The 22,241-nt window shown below is 45.3% G+C and overlaps 3 protein-coding genes across 7 annotated transcripts in view; all 3 read left to right on the top strand.

Annotated features, from left to right (window-relative positions):
- SEPTIN6 (septin 6) overlaps positions 1 to 8,612 on the top strand; it is a 58,998-nt gene extending 50,386 nt beyond the window's left edge. For 3 of the 5 annotated variants that reach the window (XM_069102178.1, XM_069102176.1, XM_069102180.1), the window contains one exon: positions 5,696 to 7,414. Coding sequence is in view for 3 of the 5 variants with exons in the window: in XM_069102176.1 (XP_068958277.1) it covers positions 5,696 to 5,720 (25 nt within the window). In the remaining 2 variants the exon portion in view is untranslated. Of the gene's footprint in view, positions 1 to 5,695; positions 7,415 to 7,606 lie in introns of those variants that run through there. The other 2 variants (XM_069102179.1, XM_069102177.1) reach the window with 1 other exon arrangement.
- The window catches only part of STEEP1 (STING1 ER exit protein 1), a 75,676-nt gene continuing 55,312 nt past the window's right edge, over positions 1,878 to 22,241 (top strand). Inside the window, exon 1 of the mRNA XM_069102181.1 lies at positions 1,878 to 1,882. The gene's annotated coding sequence lies outside the window, so the exon portion shown is untranslated. The remainder of the gene's footprint in view (positions 1,883 to 22,241) is intronic.
- On the top strand, positions 21,504 to 22,022 carry LOC138172420 (CDKN2AIP N-terminal-like protein). The gene has a single exon (XM_069102185.1). The coding sequence runs from the start codon at positions 21,780 to 21,782 to the stop codon at positions 22,020 to 22,022; it is 243 nt and encodes an 80-aa protein (XP_068958286.1). The 5' UTR covers positions 21,504 to 21,779.

Consider the following 22,241-nt stretch of genomic DNA (forward strand, 5'->3'; position numbering starts at 1 on the left):
TATTCATTAGGTACTTTGAAAGTGTTCTTCCCCCCTCCCCCTGAAATGGAACGTTCTGTGTGGACTTCCGGTAGACCGCTTTCCTGGAGGCTCCACCTCCCTAGAGTCACGTGCCGCACAGGGAGCCATCCCCTCTTCCTTAATGTATAGGCTTATGGAATTCTGTAGGGCCTGAAGAATACTTTTAGATTCTGATAAGAACCTCGGAATTTCTGATTTAGGAGGGGCCTAAAAAACCATCTAGACCAACAAACCCTTTACAGCACCCCGCCCTCCCAGTAAGGGAAGATTTCCAAAAAGGGCAACCCCAGCTGAACAAGCCGTATTCCTTCCCATGTGACGACCCTTAAGATATTTCAAAAGTTATGGTATTCCATGACCCTCCCCCAGTCTTCTCTAGGTTAAATGGCCAGTTCTCTCAGTTGCTCCCAAAATGGCATAGAATCAAGGCCCTATGCCCCCCAGTTCTTCAGGGTCCTACCTAAAATGTGGCACAATGAATGAAACAGCCTTTTCTTCATGTTCTCAAAGCCTGGGGCTTTCTTGGTGCTATATCACACTGTTGAGCCTTATTAAGGTTGCAGTCTACTACCCATCCACCCCCAACCTTTTCACCAGAACTAGTGTCTACCCAAGGGTCACCTCTCTTGTCCCTGTGATGCTGATTTTTCTTAATCCAAGTATAAGAATTTATACTTATTATATTTCATGTTATCTGCTATGAGCCTGTCAAGATCTCTTGGAATCCTGCCTCTGTCACACTGTCCCTCAGTTAGCTAGCCCTCCCAGGTGATGGCCAGGCCATCTCTGCCCTTATGCTGATTGTTGATGCACGTGTTCACCAGCATAGAGCCAGGCACAGAGGCCTACTAGCTTCTAGCCCACATTATTCCGTCTTGTCCATGGGAATAGCATTTGGCCATGTGACACTATAGAACCCCCTCCCTTTCTATGGATGAGTCTGTGTTCCTGTTAGAGAAAGCTCTTCCAGATTTTTCATCCCATTAGACTCTTGTCCATCTTCATCCATATCAGGTGACTCAAGCTCTTCAAGGGCAGTTGGGAAGGCTCTTCCTGTTCCCTTATTTAGAAATTACTTCTTAGCATTTTTGCTCCTGTCTCTTCCATACCAAGGACATTCTTCTTAGCAGAGAAAAACAAAGCACTCCCCCCCAGAGTTTAGTGACATCTTCTCTTTGTCATCAGTCATCTTCCACACCCTGAGAAGCCATTCTGACCCTTCTTTGATCCTCCTGCTTTCCCCAGTATATCTTTTAAAACACATACACAGTTACACATGCATGTATATATATACATGCATGGACACACGTGAAGTGAACATACATATATGTATGTAGTATATACATATTCAGATATGCAATGTAGCAATACAAACCCATGTACATGCATGCATGTACATATACACATGTACGTGTGTGCTATACAAACCAACACTTGCAATGAACATACATGCATACACACGTACATAATACTCTGGGAAGTGTGTTAATGCATGCACATGTGTATACCACACACATGCTGACATACATTCAGTGAGCATACACATGCATATATACATACTAATATATGCAATATATACTCATATATACACATGCATACGTTTAGTACACATACATGCACACAATATGGAACTGCATAGCATGTACACACACGATCATGCATGTACATGCATGTTCATTGTATGTGTATTGCACATATATGCTGCACATGTGTGTGCACATACACATGCACACACAGACCCCTATTTATTGTCCCTAACTTTCCTTGCTATCCTCATTTCCTTCTGTTTTGACTGGACTGTGCTAGGCTTTTGAATTCATCTTCCATTTTCTCTCCTTGCTTCCATCTTTAGTACATGGGGTTGTAAAACCTCCATTGGTTGGCGAGTTCCCTCTGCATCCAAAGTGATCTCTCTGGACCAGAGGTGTCAGACAAGTGACAGCCCACCAGCTGTAGCCCAACCAGCTTAAATTGTCATCAGGAAATAGTTAAAAAAAGAAAAACACAATAGAACATAGATGATGTGAATATGAAAGCAAAAGAAAATAAATAGATGATGTGAATACCGTGTTTCCCCGCTAATAAGACCTATCCCGAAAATAAGCCCTCCCCTTACTGTGTAAGATTCCTCGAAAATAAGCCCTATTGAGATTGCTACTGTAGTGAAGGTGATCCCCTGCGCTACACGCTACATTACAGTACCCTCTGTATGCACCGTTCCCCCCCCCCGGGTGAAACGCACACCGCGCTCCGAGCTGCATCCAATCAGAGCTGCAGCAGTGAGCGCGTCATCCTGTTTTTCCCCAGTGATTTGCTTATTGAATAAAGGTACATTTCTTTGTTCACATTTACCTGTTTATTAAAATTGCTGTCAATGTTCATTAAAATAAGCCCTCCCCTGAAAATAAGCCCTCTGGTGTTTTTCTGTCCAAAAAAAATAATAAGACAGTGTCTTATTATCGGGGAAACACGGTATGTGGTTTTTGAAGTCAATATACAGCCAGCAGACATGCTTGTATTTGGTTTAGTGGCCCCTGTTTCTATGTGAGTTTGACATCAAGGCTCCCTCCTTTCCTCATTAGAATTGTTTCTATTTATATCTTCAGAATTCCATTTTTGAGTACTTCCCATCCTTCCTGGGCTTACTCCTACCCAGCTTTGCTCTGACTCCTTCATGACTGACTTTCACCAAATCTAGGCTATGTGTTAGCTTTCCTCTCTTCTCCATCACAAACTCTAGTACAGAGTGGACACTTCTCCCCAGAGTTCCCATCATTTCCAGGCCCACAATGAAACCTTTCTGTTGTTCAGACTCAGATCCAGAAGGGAATTTGCTGTTGTTGGTCACTCAGGGAAGTAAGGAAATTCTTGTAGCCTTTCCTTTCCCTGAGAGAATATCAGTAGCCATCTTGGTCATTTCCCTGAGTCTCCCCGGCTGGTTCTGGGTCCTGCTTGTGTTCTATCTCGTAAATTTCCCTAACTCTCCTTTGCCCAGGCGCCCTGGAATATATACTCTGATGTTAACATGTTAACTGTTCCTGCTTCAGTTACTTATAACTCAGACACTCTCTGCCATGCTTCCATTACTATGGTGACTGGATTGCTTCATGAGTGTATCTTGATAATATTCAGTGCACCTTTGCCCACCTTTACCTATCCTGGTTCTTTGATACACACTTCCAGAGCCATATTCCTGGTATGGATCTCATTCTACCAATCTCCATGACACTTGTGAGGTCCCATTTGCCTCCTTGCATCATTGCATCAGGACCAAGATCTTGTTCATCTAGCAAGACTCCAGGCAAATCTATACTTACTGAGTCTTGTCAGGTGTATTCTATCCCTGCCTTGACCCCGTCATTCCTGTATTTGAGCCATAGGCCACAAATGCAAACCACCATTCTCACACAGTGTACTCTTAAGCAGCAATTCACTTCCCAAATCTACTTTTCCTTTTGGAATCCCTTGTCTTCACTGGACAGCCACGATTTTTTAAAAAAATTTAATATAATTTTAACCCCCCCCCCGCCACCTGCATCCCTTAGGTCTCCATTTTCTTACTTAAGACTTTATCATCTTTGGCCATGCTTTCTAGGTTCCTTCTGGTGTCAGTCACCAAAAGTGGGTAATAGGCATCCGGTTTGACAAGTCTTGGGAGGTGATCTATCACATCTTGGATATAGCAAACCTCTGTGTTGCCATCAACCAGCCAGAAGGCTGTCTCTTATCATTTTCCTCCTGACTAGTGTCAGTCACCTCCCAGAGGTTTGAACTTGCCAGTGCTGGGCAAGCGTCCCTGGGTAAGTACTCTCCTCCAGCTCATGATGCTGCAGTCCTGGCCTTGACCTCCAGGTCAGAGCCAGGCCACTCTTTGTATGCCCCAGCTAGAGTTGAGAGCGGTGCCTGCAGATCTCACCATTTACTGGAGCACCCACTCTGCTAACAGTCACAAAAGCAGCACTTCAGATGTTTTCTGGCATTGACAACACATGCATAAAAAGTATTCTCAGATGTCTTCTCCCACCACACGTTCTCCCCTAGAAGGCTGCCTCCCTCGCCTCCCCCTAGTTCTGACTTGGCTCCAGACTCTTCTGCCTAATATAATAATTTTCTAACTTGCTTATTTACTGGGGACCGTGACTTTTACGGTTTTCACCTGTTGCTTTGAGGACTTCTGATAAATTCATTCATCTCCTCATTAACCTGACTCGTTCACCCTTTTTCAGTCCTGAGCCCCTCTATGTGAATGTCACATAACTACTCTTGTGAAATCTCTATCACCATGACCCTTCCCCGTCACATGTGTCCTCATGACCTTGTTGTGAGACTGGGCAGGATATCAAGGAAGGTCCTTTTGGTAATTCCAATAATAGCCTCCTTGTCTGAAAGGCCAAATTCCAGGCTTCAGCAGACCATATGAAAGAAAGGTCTGTGGTGTATCCAATTGTCCCATTTCTATGAATTACAGGTTGAAAGTTGGGTTGGTATAAACCTCTCTGCAAGTTTATCTTGGGAGCATAGTGAATTTATGGATACAAGAGCACTTCCCTCCTTAGCTGGTATAGGAGGGAAAGGACAGCCTTCTCTTTTGTGAACTCCAAAAGAATTGTTACATTCTTATGGAGCCCAAAGGGAAAATGGGGCTCTGTGTTATCAGTAGTAACTAGTAGAGTGATAAGACTTCTCCCTGTGGAGACATTGGAGCACTTGGCTTATGATGGCCCACTAGGCCTAGCCAGGGCCAGGGGTGGCAATTCCCTTCTTCAGACTCAAAAACTTATCTCACAAAATATGTGGGTGTTCAGGTCTGCTCTGGTGACTCATCACCTTGTCATTTATTTTCTTCACAAATCATTGCTGATTTTAAAATGTCAAGTACATAAGACACAAAGCAGTCAGGGCAAATAGCAGTGTCTAGTGGTGATACAAAGCATGATTTAAACATAAATGATACCATGTGGAGAGCAAGGAATAGTTCACCTGTCAGATCTAAGGAGAAGGGAAGAATTTATGACCAAATGAAATAGAGAACATTATGAAATGTAAAATGGATCATTTTGATTACATTACATTAAAAAGATTTCGCACAAACAAAACCAATGCAGGATTATTGACATGCAAAATGAATAATTTTGATTACATTAAATTAAAAAGGTTTTCCACGAATACAACCAATGCAGCTAAGATTAGAAGGAAAGCAGAAACCCAAGAAAAATTTTTACAGCAAGTGTCTCTGATAAAGGCCTCTTTTCCAGAATATATAGAGAACTGAGTCAAATTTATAAGAATAAATGTCATTCTCCAGTTGTAAATGGTAAAAGAATATGAACAGGCAATTTTCAGATAAAGAAATTAAAGCTATCTCTAGTCATATGAAAAAAAATATTGGAGATACAAAGGAAGGTCCTGAACTTGACCTCTGGCCAAAAGTTTGGATTTTTCAAGAAATGTTAACAACTAGAGACATTTTCAAATGGCTCCCACGTAACAGGCTTCAGGGAGTTTTTAAAATTTTTTTAATGAGTGGCCCATTTCCACATAAGAAGGGTATGGGCAGTTTTTAGATCTTCCAGAAAGCATCTGAGTTTGAGAGAATCTTTGGGGATTGAAAGATAAGGAGTCCTGTGGCAATGATGTTGTAGCTAACATGCCGTTTTTTGACCTTCCTTTGCAGTAACCCGTGGCTGTGTACGGAATAGTTTTCCCTGCTACAGCTGGAATGGACCCACACTTGGCCTTTTAAGCTGAGGTTCCCTCTTTGAGAGCTGCTTCTAGCATGCCAGCTATGGTCCTCCTGCAATAATCAGCCCCTCACTGTCTGCCCTGCCTCAATCCCATAGCCTGAGTCACCCTCCCCATTGCAGCCAGCAGCTTCCACTGCTCATTTATTTAGTTCATACACAGGCATTTGGATTTGCTTTAAGTTTTTTAGTGGGAAGTAGAGGGAGTCCCCCTTAGCCTTTACGACAGCTAGTATTAGAAGATTTTCCCCCCAAAGCTAGGGAAAAGTGAAAATCAGATACGAGTAGACATTTCCCTTTTTTGCCAACCAAATGCCAATACTGTTTGGGCATGGTGTATTCACTGGGGAGTTGAAATATCTTTGCCTTGATTAGCCAATGGGCTAGTGGTCTGTGGGCAAAGATACTTCAAATGGCCCCAGCGAATGAATACCCACCCAGTGGTGCTCCCCTTCCACACAACCAAATACTTGGTGGTCTTTGTGGCTTCCCCATTTGACATAGAAAATCTCTACTCCTCCTAATATCCCCAAAGAAACCCAGGGAGTATATTCTGCAATGATGACTCCCACTGATGGTTGACTATTTGCATTAAAAAAGAAAATCCCCCTATAGGGTAGTGAGCTGTAGTGAATCACCCTCATTTGGTCCTTACCTAAACCTTAGAAGGGAAGGATCCCTGATTTACTGCAGAGCTGGCTGAGATTCAGAGATTTGTCCTATGTCTCTCGGATAGAAAGTATTCGAGCTGGGATTTGAACCCAGGTCCTATGACTACAAAGCCAGCATTCTTTCCACCATATCAAACTGCATCTTCTCTGGATATATGGTTTACACAGCAGCAGTAGAACCCAATTGGCTTGTTTTTCAGTCCCATATCTTTCATTTAACTATCTGTGTGATCCTGGTCAAATCCCTATCCCTTTGTGAGCCTCAGTTTCCCCATCTGTCAGATGAGATCATTGAGAACTAGATGATTTCTAGAGTCCCTTCTAGCTTGGACATGTGAAGTCCCTTTCCCTCCCAGAACCTTCATTTGCTTCTCCATAAAACAGGGTCCTTTGCCTTTGCCATGATTTTAAAAATGGACAACCTTATTCACAACTCTCTATTTTCATATCAATACCCAACCTCTCTGTAGAAATTTCCATAAATTCCCTAGGCATTATAGAACCAAAGACTGTCAGAGCTGAAAAGGGGTCTTAATGTCTCTGTAGGTCAATCCCCACTCATTTGACAGATGCGAATGAATATCCAGTGTCAGGGGTCCCTTGGTGTTTTCAATGAACACTGAGGAGAACAGAAGATGCTCTTCCCTTTCCCCTTATAATCCATGTGTAAATTCTGACCCAAGCTATTAAACTGTTGATGAACACATTTACTTTCTCAGGTAACCAGATCTTACTGTAAAGACAAAAGGAATGTCTTTTTTCCTTTAAAAAGCTTTCTAAATTTTGATTTTTGCTATGATAAAAAGCAAAAGGCAGCCTTGTCATGGCCAGTGCTTTTCTACATGTACCTTGGACAGCTCCCCCGAAATGGAGCCAAGAAGTTGGCTCTTGGGTTGCCAACCATTGCTTGAGATCATTTTGATATTAAATGTTGATCTGAAAAAGTGCTTGCATGTTCTAATTAAAACAAACTGATATTCACTTGCGTGTGGTCTTCTTACAAGCCCCTTTCAGCAGATTTCCTGGGGCTCTCTGGAGAGCCCTGATTTCCAGAGTCCAACACTCATGGTGTGCTGGGGTCTTCTCCTCCCACCCTCCCCCACTTTCTTGCTTTTAATGCACTTCTTTGGCTAATTTCATGTTTTCTTTCTCTCCCTTTCTCTACCTCTCTAGCTTTTTTTAATCTTGTCTTCGGCAGCTGCACTAAGTGGAAAGGAGAAGACTGTCACTGTAGAAGAGTTAGGGTCCTATATTGTCTCACAAAAACAGCCCCAGTGTCCCCCCCTCCCACAAGTATTACCAATGGTCATGTGTCCCAAAGCCGGGCAAGAGGCCATCTTCTGATATGCAAGTGCCTTGTCAATTACCTAACAAGGCACGAGAGAACCAGCTTTGATGGGGACCAAACGTCAGTCATGCAGAGACAGCTGCAGCACTCACCCAGCCTCAGCCCAATGCCAGCCTTGCCCACCTCATAAGTGCCCAGAGGCAACGAAGGGTCAATCTGAGACCGGGTCATGGTCTCGGAGACCACATGGGCCAGTTGGGCTCATGGCCAATCTAAGACCACACATGGGTGTGGTAGAAGTGGGTTGGTTTGGGTTGGATTTTTTAAAGCCAGTTTGAGGGTTTCTGTCTTCAACCGATATCCTACATTCTTAAGCATGGAAGAGAAATTCAAGAGACATCATCTGTCCTTCAACAAGTGAGGAAAAATGGATGTACCAGCTAAACCCAGGTGGCGGGAGAGACAGGAGGGTGCAATCAAATAGGAGTAAAGATACCCCCTTAATACAAGCTTCTGGACCCTTTGGGATCCTAAGAGAGGGTTTCTGCTCAGACCAGGAGCCAGGAGGAAGAGCTAGCCATATGTGGTCAATCTGTTTTGAATTCTTGGATTCAATTACACCTAGATGACATGTGTGCTTAGTTTCTCTCATGCACCCCCACCCTCACCCCCATCCTCTGCCACTGTTCTGCTGTCTCTTGAGGGATCCCCCTCTGCATGTTTTCCAGGCTCTTCCTTATCCTCCTCTTCTCCTTTGCCCTTTTTGCTCAAAGGTGTCACTGCTCAAAGGGCCCTCAATGGCCAAAAGAAACACCTCCGAACCAGCACTGTTTAGCTCAAAGCCTTTCTACAATTCATGTCAATTTTCAATAAAATAAAATGTGCAAAATAGTGGTGTCATCTATCCATCTAATCTATGGGGAGTTTGTCTTTTTATGGGGTAGAGGGAGGGAAAGGGATGAATGTTGCCCTTAGGTGTTGAAAGACAACTCACTGGGCTAACTTCAGAGCTATAGTATATATATAAATATATATATATTCAGCCTATAGGCTGGTGGGTGGCATCTTCAGGGCTGGTGCTGGGCAATTTGGAGATGAAGGGGCTGATTTGAGAGCCAGTGTGTCCAAAGGGCTTGGAATTGTGCAGTGAGAGGGAGAGAGGAGGATGTTTGGAACATGAATTCAAAATGAGTGTGATTCTGGTGAGTAAGCACTGCCCAGGAAAGGGCAGAGCTTGGGAACCCCAAGTGTGCACTGGGACCTGGGGTGAGGAAGAAGACTGTGAGGGACAGGGTGGTAACGAAATCCCATCCCAACCGCACAGTATATACCAGCAGGAGGTGAGAGTGCTGATGGAAAGCTGAGCTGTAACGAGGGTAAGGCAAGTGAGACAGTTGGGGGTGCAAAGCTCAGAAAAATGGAAGAAAATTTCACCTGCTATCTCAAGTACCCCATGCCATTAGGATGGGGGAGGGGGAGGCAATTTAAAATCTTGCCTGGGGAATGAGATTAGTCAATTAGGGTGATCAATTCTAACTTGTACAGCATACCTGAGTTAAGCCTTCTGAATTCCCAGTTTCTATTTGAGGAAGAGATTTTGGTTGGGAGAGGGACAGGGTAAGCTAATGTCCCAGGTGTCAACATAGGCTTTCAAATGAAGTGGTCAAGCAAGTTGAGGCCACATATAGGGTGTGTGATTTGAGGGGCATTGTTATGGTACCCTTACCCCTCTTAACACCTACCTCAATGTCCTGTCATGGCCTCACCCTCTCCTAGCTGTTTGGAAAGGCCTAGTGTATTGGGAAGCTAATCTGTCCTGCATACGAAGGACATGTTGCAGCCACTGTCACCCATAAATGGCATCTGCTGGGCAAGGAGAATGGGTGGCCCAGTGAGCACAGAGGCAAGTTTGCCAGTCTGGGTTCATCTGGTCAAACTGTGGGGGAACCATGCTATCTGCTCCAAGATGAGCTGAGTGTAGTCCAAGTTAATGTAACCTATAAATATCATGCTGAGTGGGACAGACAAAAAAAAACAAATTTAAGGCAAGTGGGGTTAGAATGAGCAGCTACCCCAGAATCCTGAGAAAGGATCTATGCCAAAGCCAGATTTCAAGTGGCAGGGTGTGACGTTTTGGAAGTTTTGAAAGGTGAGCCTCCCTGGTGTCCCCACCCACTCCAATATCTTCAGACAAGAACTCCTATTCTGCAATATCCCTCAATGGTGGTCCAGCCAATTCTGGAAGATTTCTGGTGAGGGCAATACCAGGCACTTAGGAATATCTCTAATGGTCATGGGGATAAGTACATCTACCTCACAGGGCAGTTGGGAGTATTAAACGCGATAACACACAAAACACTGTGAATCATAAAGTACTATAGAAATGTACTATATCATTATAATTTGTTCATTTTTCCTTTATGTGGAGTCCAATTCTGCCTCTAATTTTCAGCCACTAATCCTGTTCTGTCCTTCAGGGCAAAGCAAAATGAATGAATGAATGAGGATTTCTTAAGCACTATGTGCAAAGCATTGTGCTAACAATCCAAATCCAAGTAGAAGAGTAAGACAGTCCCTGTTCCTGAGGAGCTCAAATACTAATGGGTGAAAAAACAGAAATACAGTTTCAGTTGCAAGTCAGATAGAACGATCCCAAGGTTCTGAAGGTGCAGCAGCAAAACAAATGACAATGTCTTTTCTATAATATTGTTTCCATTGATAAAATCCTATCTGTTCCTGATATGGAACTGTTTGGCAATGCCAAGGACTCTGGTGGTGAGAACTTTATTTTCCAGGGCTTTAGCAGCTGAGGTTGCTGATTAGAGGGGGGTGGGGATCCAGCATCTCCATAAGCAGCCCCCAGTTTGGGTGCAATTGGGGGTCATTGAATAAAAAGAAGGCAGTGGAAGCATAAAGAAGATAAGAAAATTTTGAAAAACCCTTTGTACATGTTTTGTTTGTTGTGTGACAGAGTTAAAGTCATAGTGATTACATTATTTTCCAAATAAACACAAAATGCAAGACCAACAAATCAGTGGTCAAGTCTGATGACAGGTTTTAACAAGCATGTGTTGGCAAGTGGGAGTGTCTTGCGTTGATGGGAAATCCAGCAGGCATCAGCAGTAATATGTGTGTGTGACGACTTCTTTACAATATGATACTATAAGTAATATTTCATCGTCAAAATTTCAGTGCAGGAAAAAAGCCACAAATTTACAGTAAATTATTAAATTTAAGATGCGTCATTTAAAAATGTATTATATTTTTGAAATGATGCAAAATTAAAAAAAAAAAAAACATTAAAAGGGGGGCGGCTAGGTGGCGCAGTGAGTAAAGCACCCACCCCAGAGTCAAGAGGACCTGAGTTCAATTGTGACCTCGGACACTCAACACCCACACAAAAACACTAGCCGTGTAACCTCGGGCAAGTTACTTAACCCCAATTGCCCTCCAAAAGGCAAAAAAAAAACATTAAAACGCTAAAGAAAGTAGATTTCCAGGGAGCCATTGAGTAATTTTTTTAAAAAGCCAAATAAGTTTGGGAACCTCTGGTGTAAAGCAACTCTAAGGCCTCTTCCATCTATCTAGCCCTTCATATACTCAAAGAACACCATATGATCTCTCCAAGTCTCCTCTTCCTTAGGCTAAACACCCCAAGTACTACTTCTTGAATGACTTGGGCTTCAGGCCACTTGGCATCCTGGCTATCTCTAGCATGCCAATGTTCTTTATTAAATGTAGCACCCAGAGACAAATGTAACACTGCAGATGTGAGGTGCCCCAGGAAGGGCAAGATGGGATGTTAGTACTCACACTGTGCCTCTTGGAAAGCAGCCCAAGATTGCATTAGTTTTCACGACTGATATGTCACATTGTTGACCCATATCCAGCTTGTGGCCAAGGGAGGAGGTGGGGAGGGTGCTTATTGTAGCAGCAAGCACCCCAAGCGTGCTCAAGGTGTCTGCCACCACAGGTTCTTGGATCTGCTTTGATAAAGGAAAGCAACTCAAAATGGGTTAACAAGCTTACTTTAATCAGTCAAACATGTATCGTTTACCTAGTTCAGGGGAAAAAGGTCAGCACCCTGAGCTTCAGAATACACAGACAGAATTATCAAGACAGAAACAGATCAAGTAGACAGATTTCCAAACTGTCCAACCATTACATCCATACCCAGTCAACATCTGGGTTTTTTCAAAGCCGAGTGGGGGCTCTGGACAACGGCTTCCCAAAATCCAGATCAAATCACAGAACACTTCTCAAAGTGAGCCCCCCAAACAAAGCTACACACCAGGGCTTGTATAGCCTTCTCCTGGCTCAGAGACTGTAACAACCTTGTTGACTCACTGGCCAATCAAGAAGTATCTACTGAAAAACAAGCCTCCCACCCCAGGCTCCAGGTGCACTTTAGCCTAGGGGCGGGGAAGATCTTACAAATTTACATTCCCATTACACTTATTTAGCCAAAAGTCAAGAGAGCTTCAGCTGGAGGGAATGAGGCAAAGGTCAAAAAAGATTCAGTTTGGGGAGAGGGAGACTATGAAGACAGCAATAAACTTGGGGAAACTGAATGATGGTAATGATCAATTGAAATGGTAATAACCAGTCTTGGCTCTTGACCACAGATGAACAGATGCTGAAATTTCCCTCCTTTGGGCAAGGAGGTGGGAACTAGTGGTACAAAATGTTGAATATACTGTCAGGCATTGGCATGGTTATAAGTTGGTTTTCCTTAACTGGTTTTCTTTGTCACAAGGGAGGGCTCCTGAGGTGGGGGTGGGAAGGTGAATATCTAGAAATAACTTTGATATTTTTTAAAAAGCATCAATAAAACTTTTTAAAAATATAGTTCTCTACCTAGTGTCTTTTTTTAACGAAACAAAACTGCAGCACAGCAAGAGGCCACAAGGCAAAGGGAAGCCAGACCCTCAGCATTGAGATTTGTGACTTTGCATATTTTACTCAAGGTGTGTGTGTGTGGTGGGGGGGGTGTGTGGGGGGGTGCTTGAGTGCTAGTATGAAGTGTAGGGGGATAAGCCACTATTCATTATAGGATAGAATAGATCTGCTATGTACAAAATCCTTGTAGTCTGAAAAACAAACAAACCCTGATTTGCACAGTCTAACCCTGCCAGACATGTCCCCTCCCTCCTTCTCTGCTCATTTTCTGAAATCCCCTATGTCTGGAACCTTCCAAGCTAATTGGCATCTCCCTGCCTGTGACGTCAAAGATGGGAAACCAATCCGCTGAACTTAAGAGAACCCTTCCTCCTCCCTCCCCACACCTGGCTCTGTTTAGCTCCCTTGAGCACCTCTGCAGCATGAGGAAATGTCAGAGCCTGGAATCCTAGTTATGGATCAGAGGAGCTATGTGTTCCCAACACCATCATGGGGCCCCTCCTCCTTCAGGCCGAGGCCTGAAGACTGTAGAGTCAAATTGGCCTGGCAAGATCCCTGCTTGTATCCCTTCTCTGCCCCACTTTGGAGGTGTTGGCCCATCATTTCCTGCTGTGGGAGGTTAGTGCCCTAGGATCTCCCCTTGTTACCCCTGTCCCATATCTATCTCCCACTTTCCACCCTGGATCTCTCCCATTAAGCCTCCCCTTAAGCCAAATAAAAGGGAATGTTACTTTCAGCACTAATGTCTAATTCTTTTGTGATGCTCCTTTAAGGCCCAGTAGCATACTCCACAACAAGCTTAGAAAAATGGGAAGAGTGAAGATGAAACACAGGCATCATTAGATAAGGAAGGCAGCTTAGTACAGTACCCTGAAGTTAAAGGATTGAGTTTGAATCCTGCCTTGAGCATTTATTACCTCTGTGACCCTGGGCAAGGTACTTCACCACCCTATAACACAGGGTGGCAGGGTTGGGGGAGAGGCCCCAGCTTCAGACCTAGGATCCTAGGTGAACCTTGGGTAAGTCACTTTATATCCCTCTGGACCTCAGTTGCCCCCTTTGCAAGATGAGGGGAGGTACAAGGGGTGGAATCCAATGGACTCTCATTTGTAAGCTCTGAATCTATGAGCTTACAGGAGAACACCACCAGGAAACATAAACTACCCTTCGTCAGGACTGAGAAGCAATTTTGGCATGGTACTAAGAGTGCTGGACCTCAAATTAGGAAGACCTGAAGTCAATTAGCCTCTCTAGGCCTCAGTTTCTTCATTTGGAAAATGGGGATAAGAATAACTCCTGTCTCCCAGAGTTGTTGGTAGGAGATTTGCTTTGCAAACCTTCAAGTACTAAATAAATGTAGCTACTAGTATTATCTACCAATGTCTTGGGCATTAAGAAAGTTGGTGAGATCAACTGTGATTATGTTATTTTCAAAGGATCATAGGCTCATAGATCCAGATGGCACCTAAGAGACCATCAGATTTTTGCTGATAAGGAAACCAAGGCAGGGGTGAATGACCTTGCTTCAGGTCAGACAGCTAGATCTTCTGACTTTGACCCCAGCCCCCATTTTGACATACCACATGGAGAACTAGTTAATGATTCCTTCTATGCCACCCACTCAATGGGGGGCCCACTGGGGAAACAAGCTAAGGTCCCAGGGACCTTTCACTAAAGGGAAACAGAACAAAGTTCTAGGTGGGAATTCAGGGGAAGCTGTTTCAGTTGAGCTCGTTCAGTCCAATGGCCTTTTCTCAACCCTTATTCTTCATGACCTCTCTGCCATACTTGACACTTTTTTTAAGCAATCGGGGTTAAGTAACTTGCTCAAGGTTACACGCCAGTTATTTCTGGGTGTGGTGCTAAGTATCTGAGCCAGGATTTGATCCCCAGGTCACCCCGACACTGGAGTCGGTGCTCTTACTCGCTGAGCCACCTGGCCACCCCTATATTTGACACTATTGATCAACCTTCTCTCCTATATATTCTCCCCTCTAGGTTTTGGCAATACTGGTCTTCCCTAGTTTTCCTCCTAGCTGCCTGACCCTTCCTTCTCAATCTCCTTGACTGGTTCTTCATCTATGTCATGTCCACTAATTTTAGAAGAACCCAAGGTTCTGTCCTGGACTCTCTTCTCTTTTCATTATATATTCTCTCCCTCAGTGATCTCCTCAGCTCCCATGAGTTCAATTATCTCTATGCAGATGATTTTCATCTCTATGCATCCAAGATTCATCTTTCTTTTAAACTCTAGTCCCAAATCACCAACTGCCTTTTGGATAGTTTGAAACAGATTGTCCTTTAGACATCTTAGCCTCAGTAATGTCCAAAACAGAACTCATCCTCCTCCCAGTCTCCCCTTTTCCCAAGTTCCCAATTACTGTTGAGAATACCTCCACAACCTCCCAGTCACCCAGGCTTACACCTTAAGTATTATATCCTTGATCTCTCTCCCCCGTCTTGACTGCCCCCCACTCCTCTCTCTCTCTCCCCACAATAGCTCTTCTGTGGCCTGGTCTACTGAAGTAGACTTTGAAGACTCCCTGCCTCAGTTCTCCCCACTCTAAATCCAAATACCAAAGTCTTTGTTCAGCATTTACAGCTCTTCATACCTAGGCCATTGTTTCTTTCTAGTCTTCTAACACCTTATCCCTCTCTATTCATTCCGCAGTCCAGCGATACTTAGTCGTTCCTCACACTGGACACTGCATCTCCCATTTCCCTGCTTTTGCAAACACTGTCCCTCATGCTGGAAATGCTCTGCCCCCTGTAATGGAAATGCAAATTTAAAGATCTTCCCTGCCCCTAGGCTAAAGTGCATCTGGAGCCTGGGGTGGGAGGCTTGTTTTTCAGTAGATACTTCTTGATTGGCCAGTGAGTAAATAAGGTTGTTACATTCTCTGAGCCAGGAGAAGGCTATATAAGCCCTGATGTGTAGCTTTGTTTTGGGGGCTCACTTTGAGAAGTGTTTTGTGATTTGATATGGGTTCTGGGAAGCCGTTGTCCGGAGCCGCCCACCTTTGAAAAACCCAGATGTTGATTGGGTATGGATGTAATGGCTGGACAGTTTGGAAAGCTGTCTACTTGATCTGTTTCTGTCTTGAAGTTCGGGGTGCTGACCTTTTTCCCCTGAACAAGGTAAATGATATATGTCTGACTGATTAAAGTAAGCTTGTTAACCCATTTTGAGTTGCTTTCCTTTATCAAAGCAGATCCAAGAACCTGTATTGGCAGCAAACCCTGAGGATGCTTGGGGTGCTTGCTGCTACACCCCCTCACCCCCACCTCTTGCTTTTGGCAACTTCCTTCAAGATTGGGCTCAAGGGACAGCTAGGTGGCACAGTGAATAGAGCACTGGCCCAGGACCTGAGTTCAAATCCAGCTTCAGACACTCATACACACACACACACACACACACACACACACACAAAACTAGCCGTGTGACCTTGGGCAAGTCACTTAACCCCAATAGCCCTACCTTCCCCTCTCAAAAAAAAAAATTGGGCTCAAAGCCCACCTTCTGTAGGAGGCCTTTTTGGGTTCTCCCAGTTCCCTTCAACTATCAGATTACTTTCCCTCAACACTATGTGTGCTTTGTATTTCCATAGTTGTTGAAACATTGTCTTCCCCAATACAGAATGCAAACTTCTTGAGAACTGCACTGATTTTATATCTCTGGTGTTCTGCACAGAGCTGGATACATAGTAAATGCTTAATAAATCTTTTTTTTATTGACCAAACATGATGCAACATTACTTGAGGATTTCACTGATTTTTCTCCCTCAAAGGAGGGGGCACTCTACATGGCCCATCACAGCCTTGGCTATTAAACCCACTGGAATGAGGTCAAAGAAATTTGAAATGGGGAGGGTGGTGGTGGGTAGAAGGAGAGCACAGACCATTTTCTCCATACACCCCCCCCCAAATTCTCAACCCCATTGGATCTCATCAAGGGAAAGGAAGAACTGTTAGTGGAGTATAATCAAACTATATAAAGGTGGAAAGATTTGGAGCATGAAGTAGTGAAGGAAGATCCCATCGCTGTTCTATCTTTTCCCTCATCTTCCCATGACCCTCCTTCTCCCTCCTCCTTAAGGAAGGCTCTGGAAACTATCAGGAGACTCAGCTGGAGAGAGGTAATTAGCCTTCCTCGAAAACCAATCAAATTTAGCCTCTTCTGTCTCCAGTGACTAGGGTGTGTCAATCAATTTAGCTCTTGGAATAGTCTGGAATAGTCTAATGGGGGCCAGATGTGGCCTAAACCACTGGGAGGAGTAAAGTGAGTAGAAAACTGAGGAGTGGAGGGGGAAGTCTTTCTATCTGAACACTCTTAGGCCTTCTTAGTGCTCTCTGCACAATGTGCCCCAAACTCCAGTATAAATATAAAGGAAAAAGTAGAATAAATATACAGATATAATAGCCATAAACCATTTCTCCCATTAGAGTATAAGAGGGTAGGGATTGTCTTGCTCGCTTTTCTATGTATTGCTGGTGTTTGATACAGCACCTGGCATACAGCAAGCCCTTAACAAATGCTTTATGTAGCTTGATGGCAGGAGGGTATAAGTGGTACATGGAGTGGAGCCTAAGCTTCTGGAGTCTCAGATTTGAATTCTACCTCTGCTATTCTGTACCCATGGAACATAGGGTAGGCCACTTCACTTTTCTGGGTCTTCATTTTCCCATGTGCAAAATGAAGAGGTCAAAGTGCACGACTTTGGAGGCCCTTCCCAGCTCTGGTCTCCATTGATTTACCTTAAACCACCAGCAAGAACTTTCTTTCAGATTACTCCCTCTTTCTATGGGAAATGATTTCTTAATACTCTGGTTTCAAGTTTCTAACAAGCCTCAGGGCAAATATTTATAACTTGTATCCAGACATGTAAATGCACCCAGGCAGTTCCAGCGAATATTTGTTAAGGGACATTACCCAGGCTCTGTATTTTCTGCCAGAATGAAGCTTCCCTCCTTCATATTCTCATGTACTTTTCCAAGAATTGTATGATGCAGGCAGGGCTTTTTTGTTTTGTTTTGTTTTGATCTAGGCAATAGTGTACCAGGACAGTAATTCTATCTTACTTTCATGGACAATTGCCACTAAATGATTTTTTGATTAAGTGATTTTTGTGATCAACTAACCACCATTCACAAGGAAACAGGCCACAGGCACTAAACCTAATGAGATTTGTTGAATGATATTCTTTGAAGCCAGTAAATGAGCTCTTAGAAACAAGACACAGTCCTCAGGTCTATGCCTACAGTTAGCTCCACCAGCTGTCTGAGCAGAGGTCTGGGATCCCAGGTCTCTTAGTGGAGAAGGCAATGAGAATGGGCGACAGTCTCCCAAATTACTAGTGAAGGATTCAGTGGAAACTTGGGAGGTGGGGGGAGGAAAAGGAGTCTGGAGTTTGGGGCACCCTGAATGGCTGACTTTCCACTACCATTCAGCCAGAGCTAAGACCTCAGATCAATGGGGGAAGGGGAACAACAGGGCTAATCAGTGCCTAGTTTTAGCTAGTTTAAGTATAAGTTTTCTTTTTGTCTTGATTTTCTAGTGCCTAGGTGAATGTCCTTGAAATTAAAGAACAATAGCTTTAAGGAATTACAACTTTCCCTTCATACATTTCTATTTTTTTTTTGCTTTTTTGGAAGGGCGGTTGGGGTTAAGTGACTTGCCCAAGGTCACATGGCTAATAAGTGTTAAGTGTCTGAGTTTGAACTCAGGTCATCCTGACTCCAGGGCCGGTGCTCTATTCATTTCACCACCTAGCCGCCCCTTCTTGATAGATTTCTAGAAAACAATGTTGTAAATATTTTAAACTCAATTTGTCCCAAACTGAACCCATTATGTTTCTCTCCCTTCCCTGCCCAACCTCTCCTCTCATCCTATTTTTTTTATTACTGTTGATGGTACTACCAGCCTCCCAGGCACCCAGGCTCCCAACCTTGGTGTCACCCTCAGCTCTTCCCTCCCTCTCACCCCCCATATCCAAACTGTTGCCAAGATTTGATCATTTTCTCTTCATAATATCTCTTGTATATGTCCCTTTCTCTCTTCTGACATTGCCACCACTCTGGTTTGGGCTCTCATCACCTTAGGCCTGGTCAACTTCAATACTCTGCTGGCTTCATCTTGCCTCAAATTAAACCTTCCCACCCCTCCACTTAGTTGTCAAAGGGATCTTCTTAAAGTACAGGTCTGACCATATCTTCCCCTACTCAATAAACTCCAATGGTTTTATATTGTCTGCAGGATTAAATATAAAATCCTCTTTTTACAGCTTTTGCAGCTCTTTACAACCTTCCCCCTTCCAGTGTTCTTCTACCTTACCCCTACATACTCTGAGATTCAGTGATAATGGCCTCTTAGCTGTTCCTTGAAAAGGACAATCCCTCTCCCTACCGTTTTCACTGGTTGTTTCCCATGCCTGAAATTCCCTGCCTCCTCGTTTCCACGTTTCCACCTCCTGGCTTCCCAGGCTCCCTTCAATTTCCAGCTAAAATCCCACTTTCCAGGAAAGGTTTTTTCTGATCTCCCTGCTTATCACCAATTTATGCTGTTTGTACATAGCTGTTTTCATGTTGTCTCTCCCAAGTTACTTAAGAACAGAGACTATCTTTTGACTCTCTTTGTATCCCCAGTACTTTACACAGTGCCTGACTGGTAGTAAATAGGCAGTTAATAAGTGCTTATCAGTTGACTAACTTATTGGTGAAGTGGTTCTGACTCTGGCTGGCTACCATGGGGTTGGGTTTGGCTTCGTGATGAAAACCTGGGCTCTTCCAACCCAGGTCCTGCCTTCCAGTCATGCTGGCTGGATCAGGGAAAGCTTCCCATAGATTTTGTCCCATCCACCTCACCAGGCTTTACTACCATCTTCCTGCCATCTTCCCTCCCACCCCTCCCAGTTCTGGATACAGTAATCAAATCTCCCATTGATGGGGTGCCTGGGGTCTAGGTCAAACCAACTTGTAAAACCAGTCTGTGAAGTTGTAACTGCAATTTGTCCTTTCCCACCCTTGAGCTCTGCCCCTTCTCCCTATCCCACACTCCACCTAGGCAACTCCCTGGGACCCCTTTTGTTCTTACTTAATCTCTTCATTTCTTCTGGGCCTGGCCCACACCCTCCTTTGCCCTTGCCTTTTGTCTCCTTCGACCTGGCCCAAATCTTATCTAAACTATCTATTCACATGCTCCTCTTGGTCAGCTCTGACCTTTGTCTATGCACTGAGGCCCCTCTGGTCTGGTCAGCCCTGACAATGGCAGCCCTACCCTTTAAAGGTAAAAGCATGTACCCCTCTCACTTGCAGGTCCCCTAAAGGACTCTTGCCCGCTTAAGCGTAACAATAAACTTCTACAACTCTCACTCCAATTAAGCCTGAGACCTTGAATTCTTTCCAGATGATATTGCAGGTTTTCTGGTTTTAGATAAGATCAGAATTCTTGCTGAACCTATTGGGATCCCATCCCCCATCTCTATTCCTTTGAGAAAGGACATATTAGTACTGGATAACTGTCCTGGCCTATTTGCTGATCACTCCTACACACTCCATGTCCCATCTCTATGCCTGGCTTTCCTCTATGGCTGGAAGGTTTTCCTTCTTCATCTCCACCTTCCATCAAGACTCAGTCCCAATGTCACCTTCTTTAGGAAACTTTTCCCAGCCCCTTCAGCTGTTTAAGCTTTCTCCTTTAAGGTTAGTGTCCATCTACTCTGCATATATATTACAGGCACCTATTTATGTACAATGTAAGTCCCAACTAAAATTCCATTTTCTACAGAAAGTCTTTCCCAGCCCTTCTTAATTCTAGAGCCATCTTTCTCAATCATTTCCCATTTATCTTGCATATAGCTTGCTTTGTACATATTTGTTTGGATGTTGTCTCCCCCATTAGATTGCCCTCGATGAAGACAGGATTTCTTTTCCTTTTTTTGTATCCCCAAAGTTTAGCACAGTGCCTGGCACATAATAGGTGCTGAATAAATGTTTATTGAGTGACCTGAATTGGGAGAGGGCATTCCTTCCATTAGTGAAATCTCAGGGTCAGGTTCTGTGTATTCTGTGTATAGCATACGTGTTCATGTTGTCTGGCCTGGAGCAGACTACGTTTTCATTTGTGTCTTTGTATCTCTGGGGTCTGGCGCATAGTGGGTGTTTGATAAATGTTTGTTTCATTTCTAGGGAGGGGAGGGTGTGGTGTGGATGGAGTGGTGCGACTGGGAGTCAGGTAGATCTGGGTTCAAGAGCTATCCTAGGTCCTCCTGCCCTCTTAAGCCTGCTTCCTCATCCAAAAAATGGGGCTCATAATGCCTGAAGCACCTCTTTCCTGGGGTGGTTGGGGGCGGGGAGGAGATCAAGGAGGTCTCTTTCTTTTTGTCGCATTTCGCAATATACACTGCGGCAAGTGTCAAAATGAAGCTTGAGGGCCTAAGCCCCGCCCTGCTGGAGAGGCCGAGTCGTCCACGTGACTGCGGAGATGTAGGGATCCTGCGCCCATGGTCGCCGGCGACCACCGCCACCCGCCGCGGGAGGCACATCAGTTGACTCCTTCCCAGGGCGGGGGGCGGAGGGCGGGGGCTCCTCTCTAGAACATTCTCCCAAGTTCCTCGAGCCCCACTGTTTGCAGCATAGTCCGTCACAGCCGGGAGTGACCAGCCATTCTTCAATCCCGTTTAATTTTTGTTCTAAATAGTCTCGCGAGATTCCTGGTTGAGAGTTTAGGAAGGTGGGTAGGAAGGTGCGCATGCGCACCGGGGATCTGGGGCCTCATGCTGAGGAGAGTGGAGGAAAGTGGTTGGTCTCGCGTAGTTTGTGAATTTGCGTGAGGCAAGGAGGGGGGAGGCACTGAAGCCCAGGCTTCCCTCTTCCGGCGCACGCGTCCCTGTCTCCCCAGCGCCCTGCCCCTCTCTTCCCCCGCCCCCTGCTCCCAAGCTCCCCTGCTCGCGGTCTCCCCACATCCCTGCTCCTCTCCCCATGTGCCACAGCCTTCGTCTCGCCCCGCGACCTCGGCTCCGCGGCATCTGCTCCCCGCCCTGAGAGTGGTCTCTGGGGACCACCCCGGCGCCGCAGCCCTCGAGCCCCACCTTCCATCCAGCCACCCACCCCCGCTTCGGTCGCAGGCAGTTGCGCGGGTGGCCGCGGAGACCCGAGTTGGCGATGGCGCAGGGTGGCGATGGGCTTCTGCGGGAGGGCGACTTGTTGCCGCCGCCCTCCTCTTCGGTGATGCCGCCCGAGGCCGTGGTGAGCCAGTGGCGCTACAGCCACGAGAGCGACTGGCAGTGGGGGCTGCGGCGCACCTTCATCTGCCGCCACCTGCACAAGTACCCTGGGGCCGCGCTCGACCAGCTGCTTGCTCTCTCCAGCGCGTGGACCAACCACATCTTCCTGGGCTGCAGGTGAGCGGGACCGGGGACTGGGGGCCCGGGGGGGGGGCGGCGTGTGTGTGGGGGGACCAGAGCCGAGGTCCGGGGAGCCCTCCTTCCCCCTCACTCTCTCCCTGGCACCCCCCCCTTCCCCTGCTCCCCCTCTCCCCGGCTCGCCTGTTACGTCTCTCCCCTGCTCGGCTCGCCCCCCTCCCCCCCTGGCTCCCCTCTGTTTCTCCCCCGCTCGCCCCCCCCC

Source organism: Petaurus breviceps, unplaced genomic scaffold (genome assembly GCF_028583685.1).
Source record: "Petaurus breviceps papuanus isolate PSGF00001 unplaced genomic scaffold, PetGlider_PUasm1.0 532, whole genome shotgun sequence".
Classification (NCBI taxonomy): domain Eukaryota; kingdom Metazoa; phylum Chordata; class Mammalia; order Diprotodontia; family Petauridae; genus Petaurus; species Petaurus breviceps.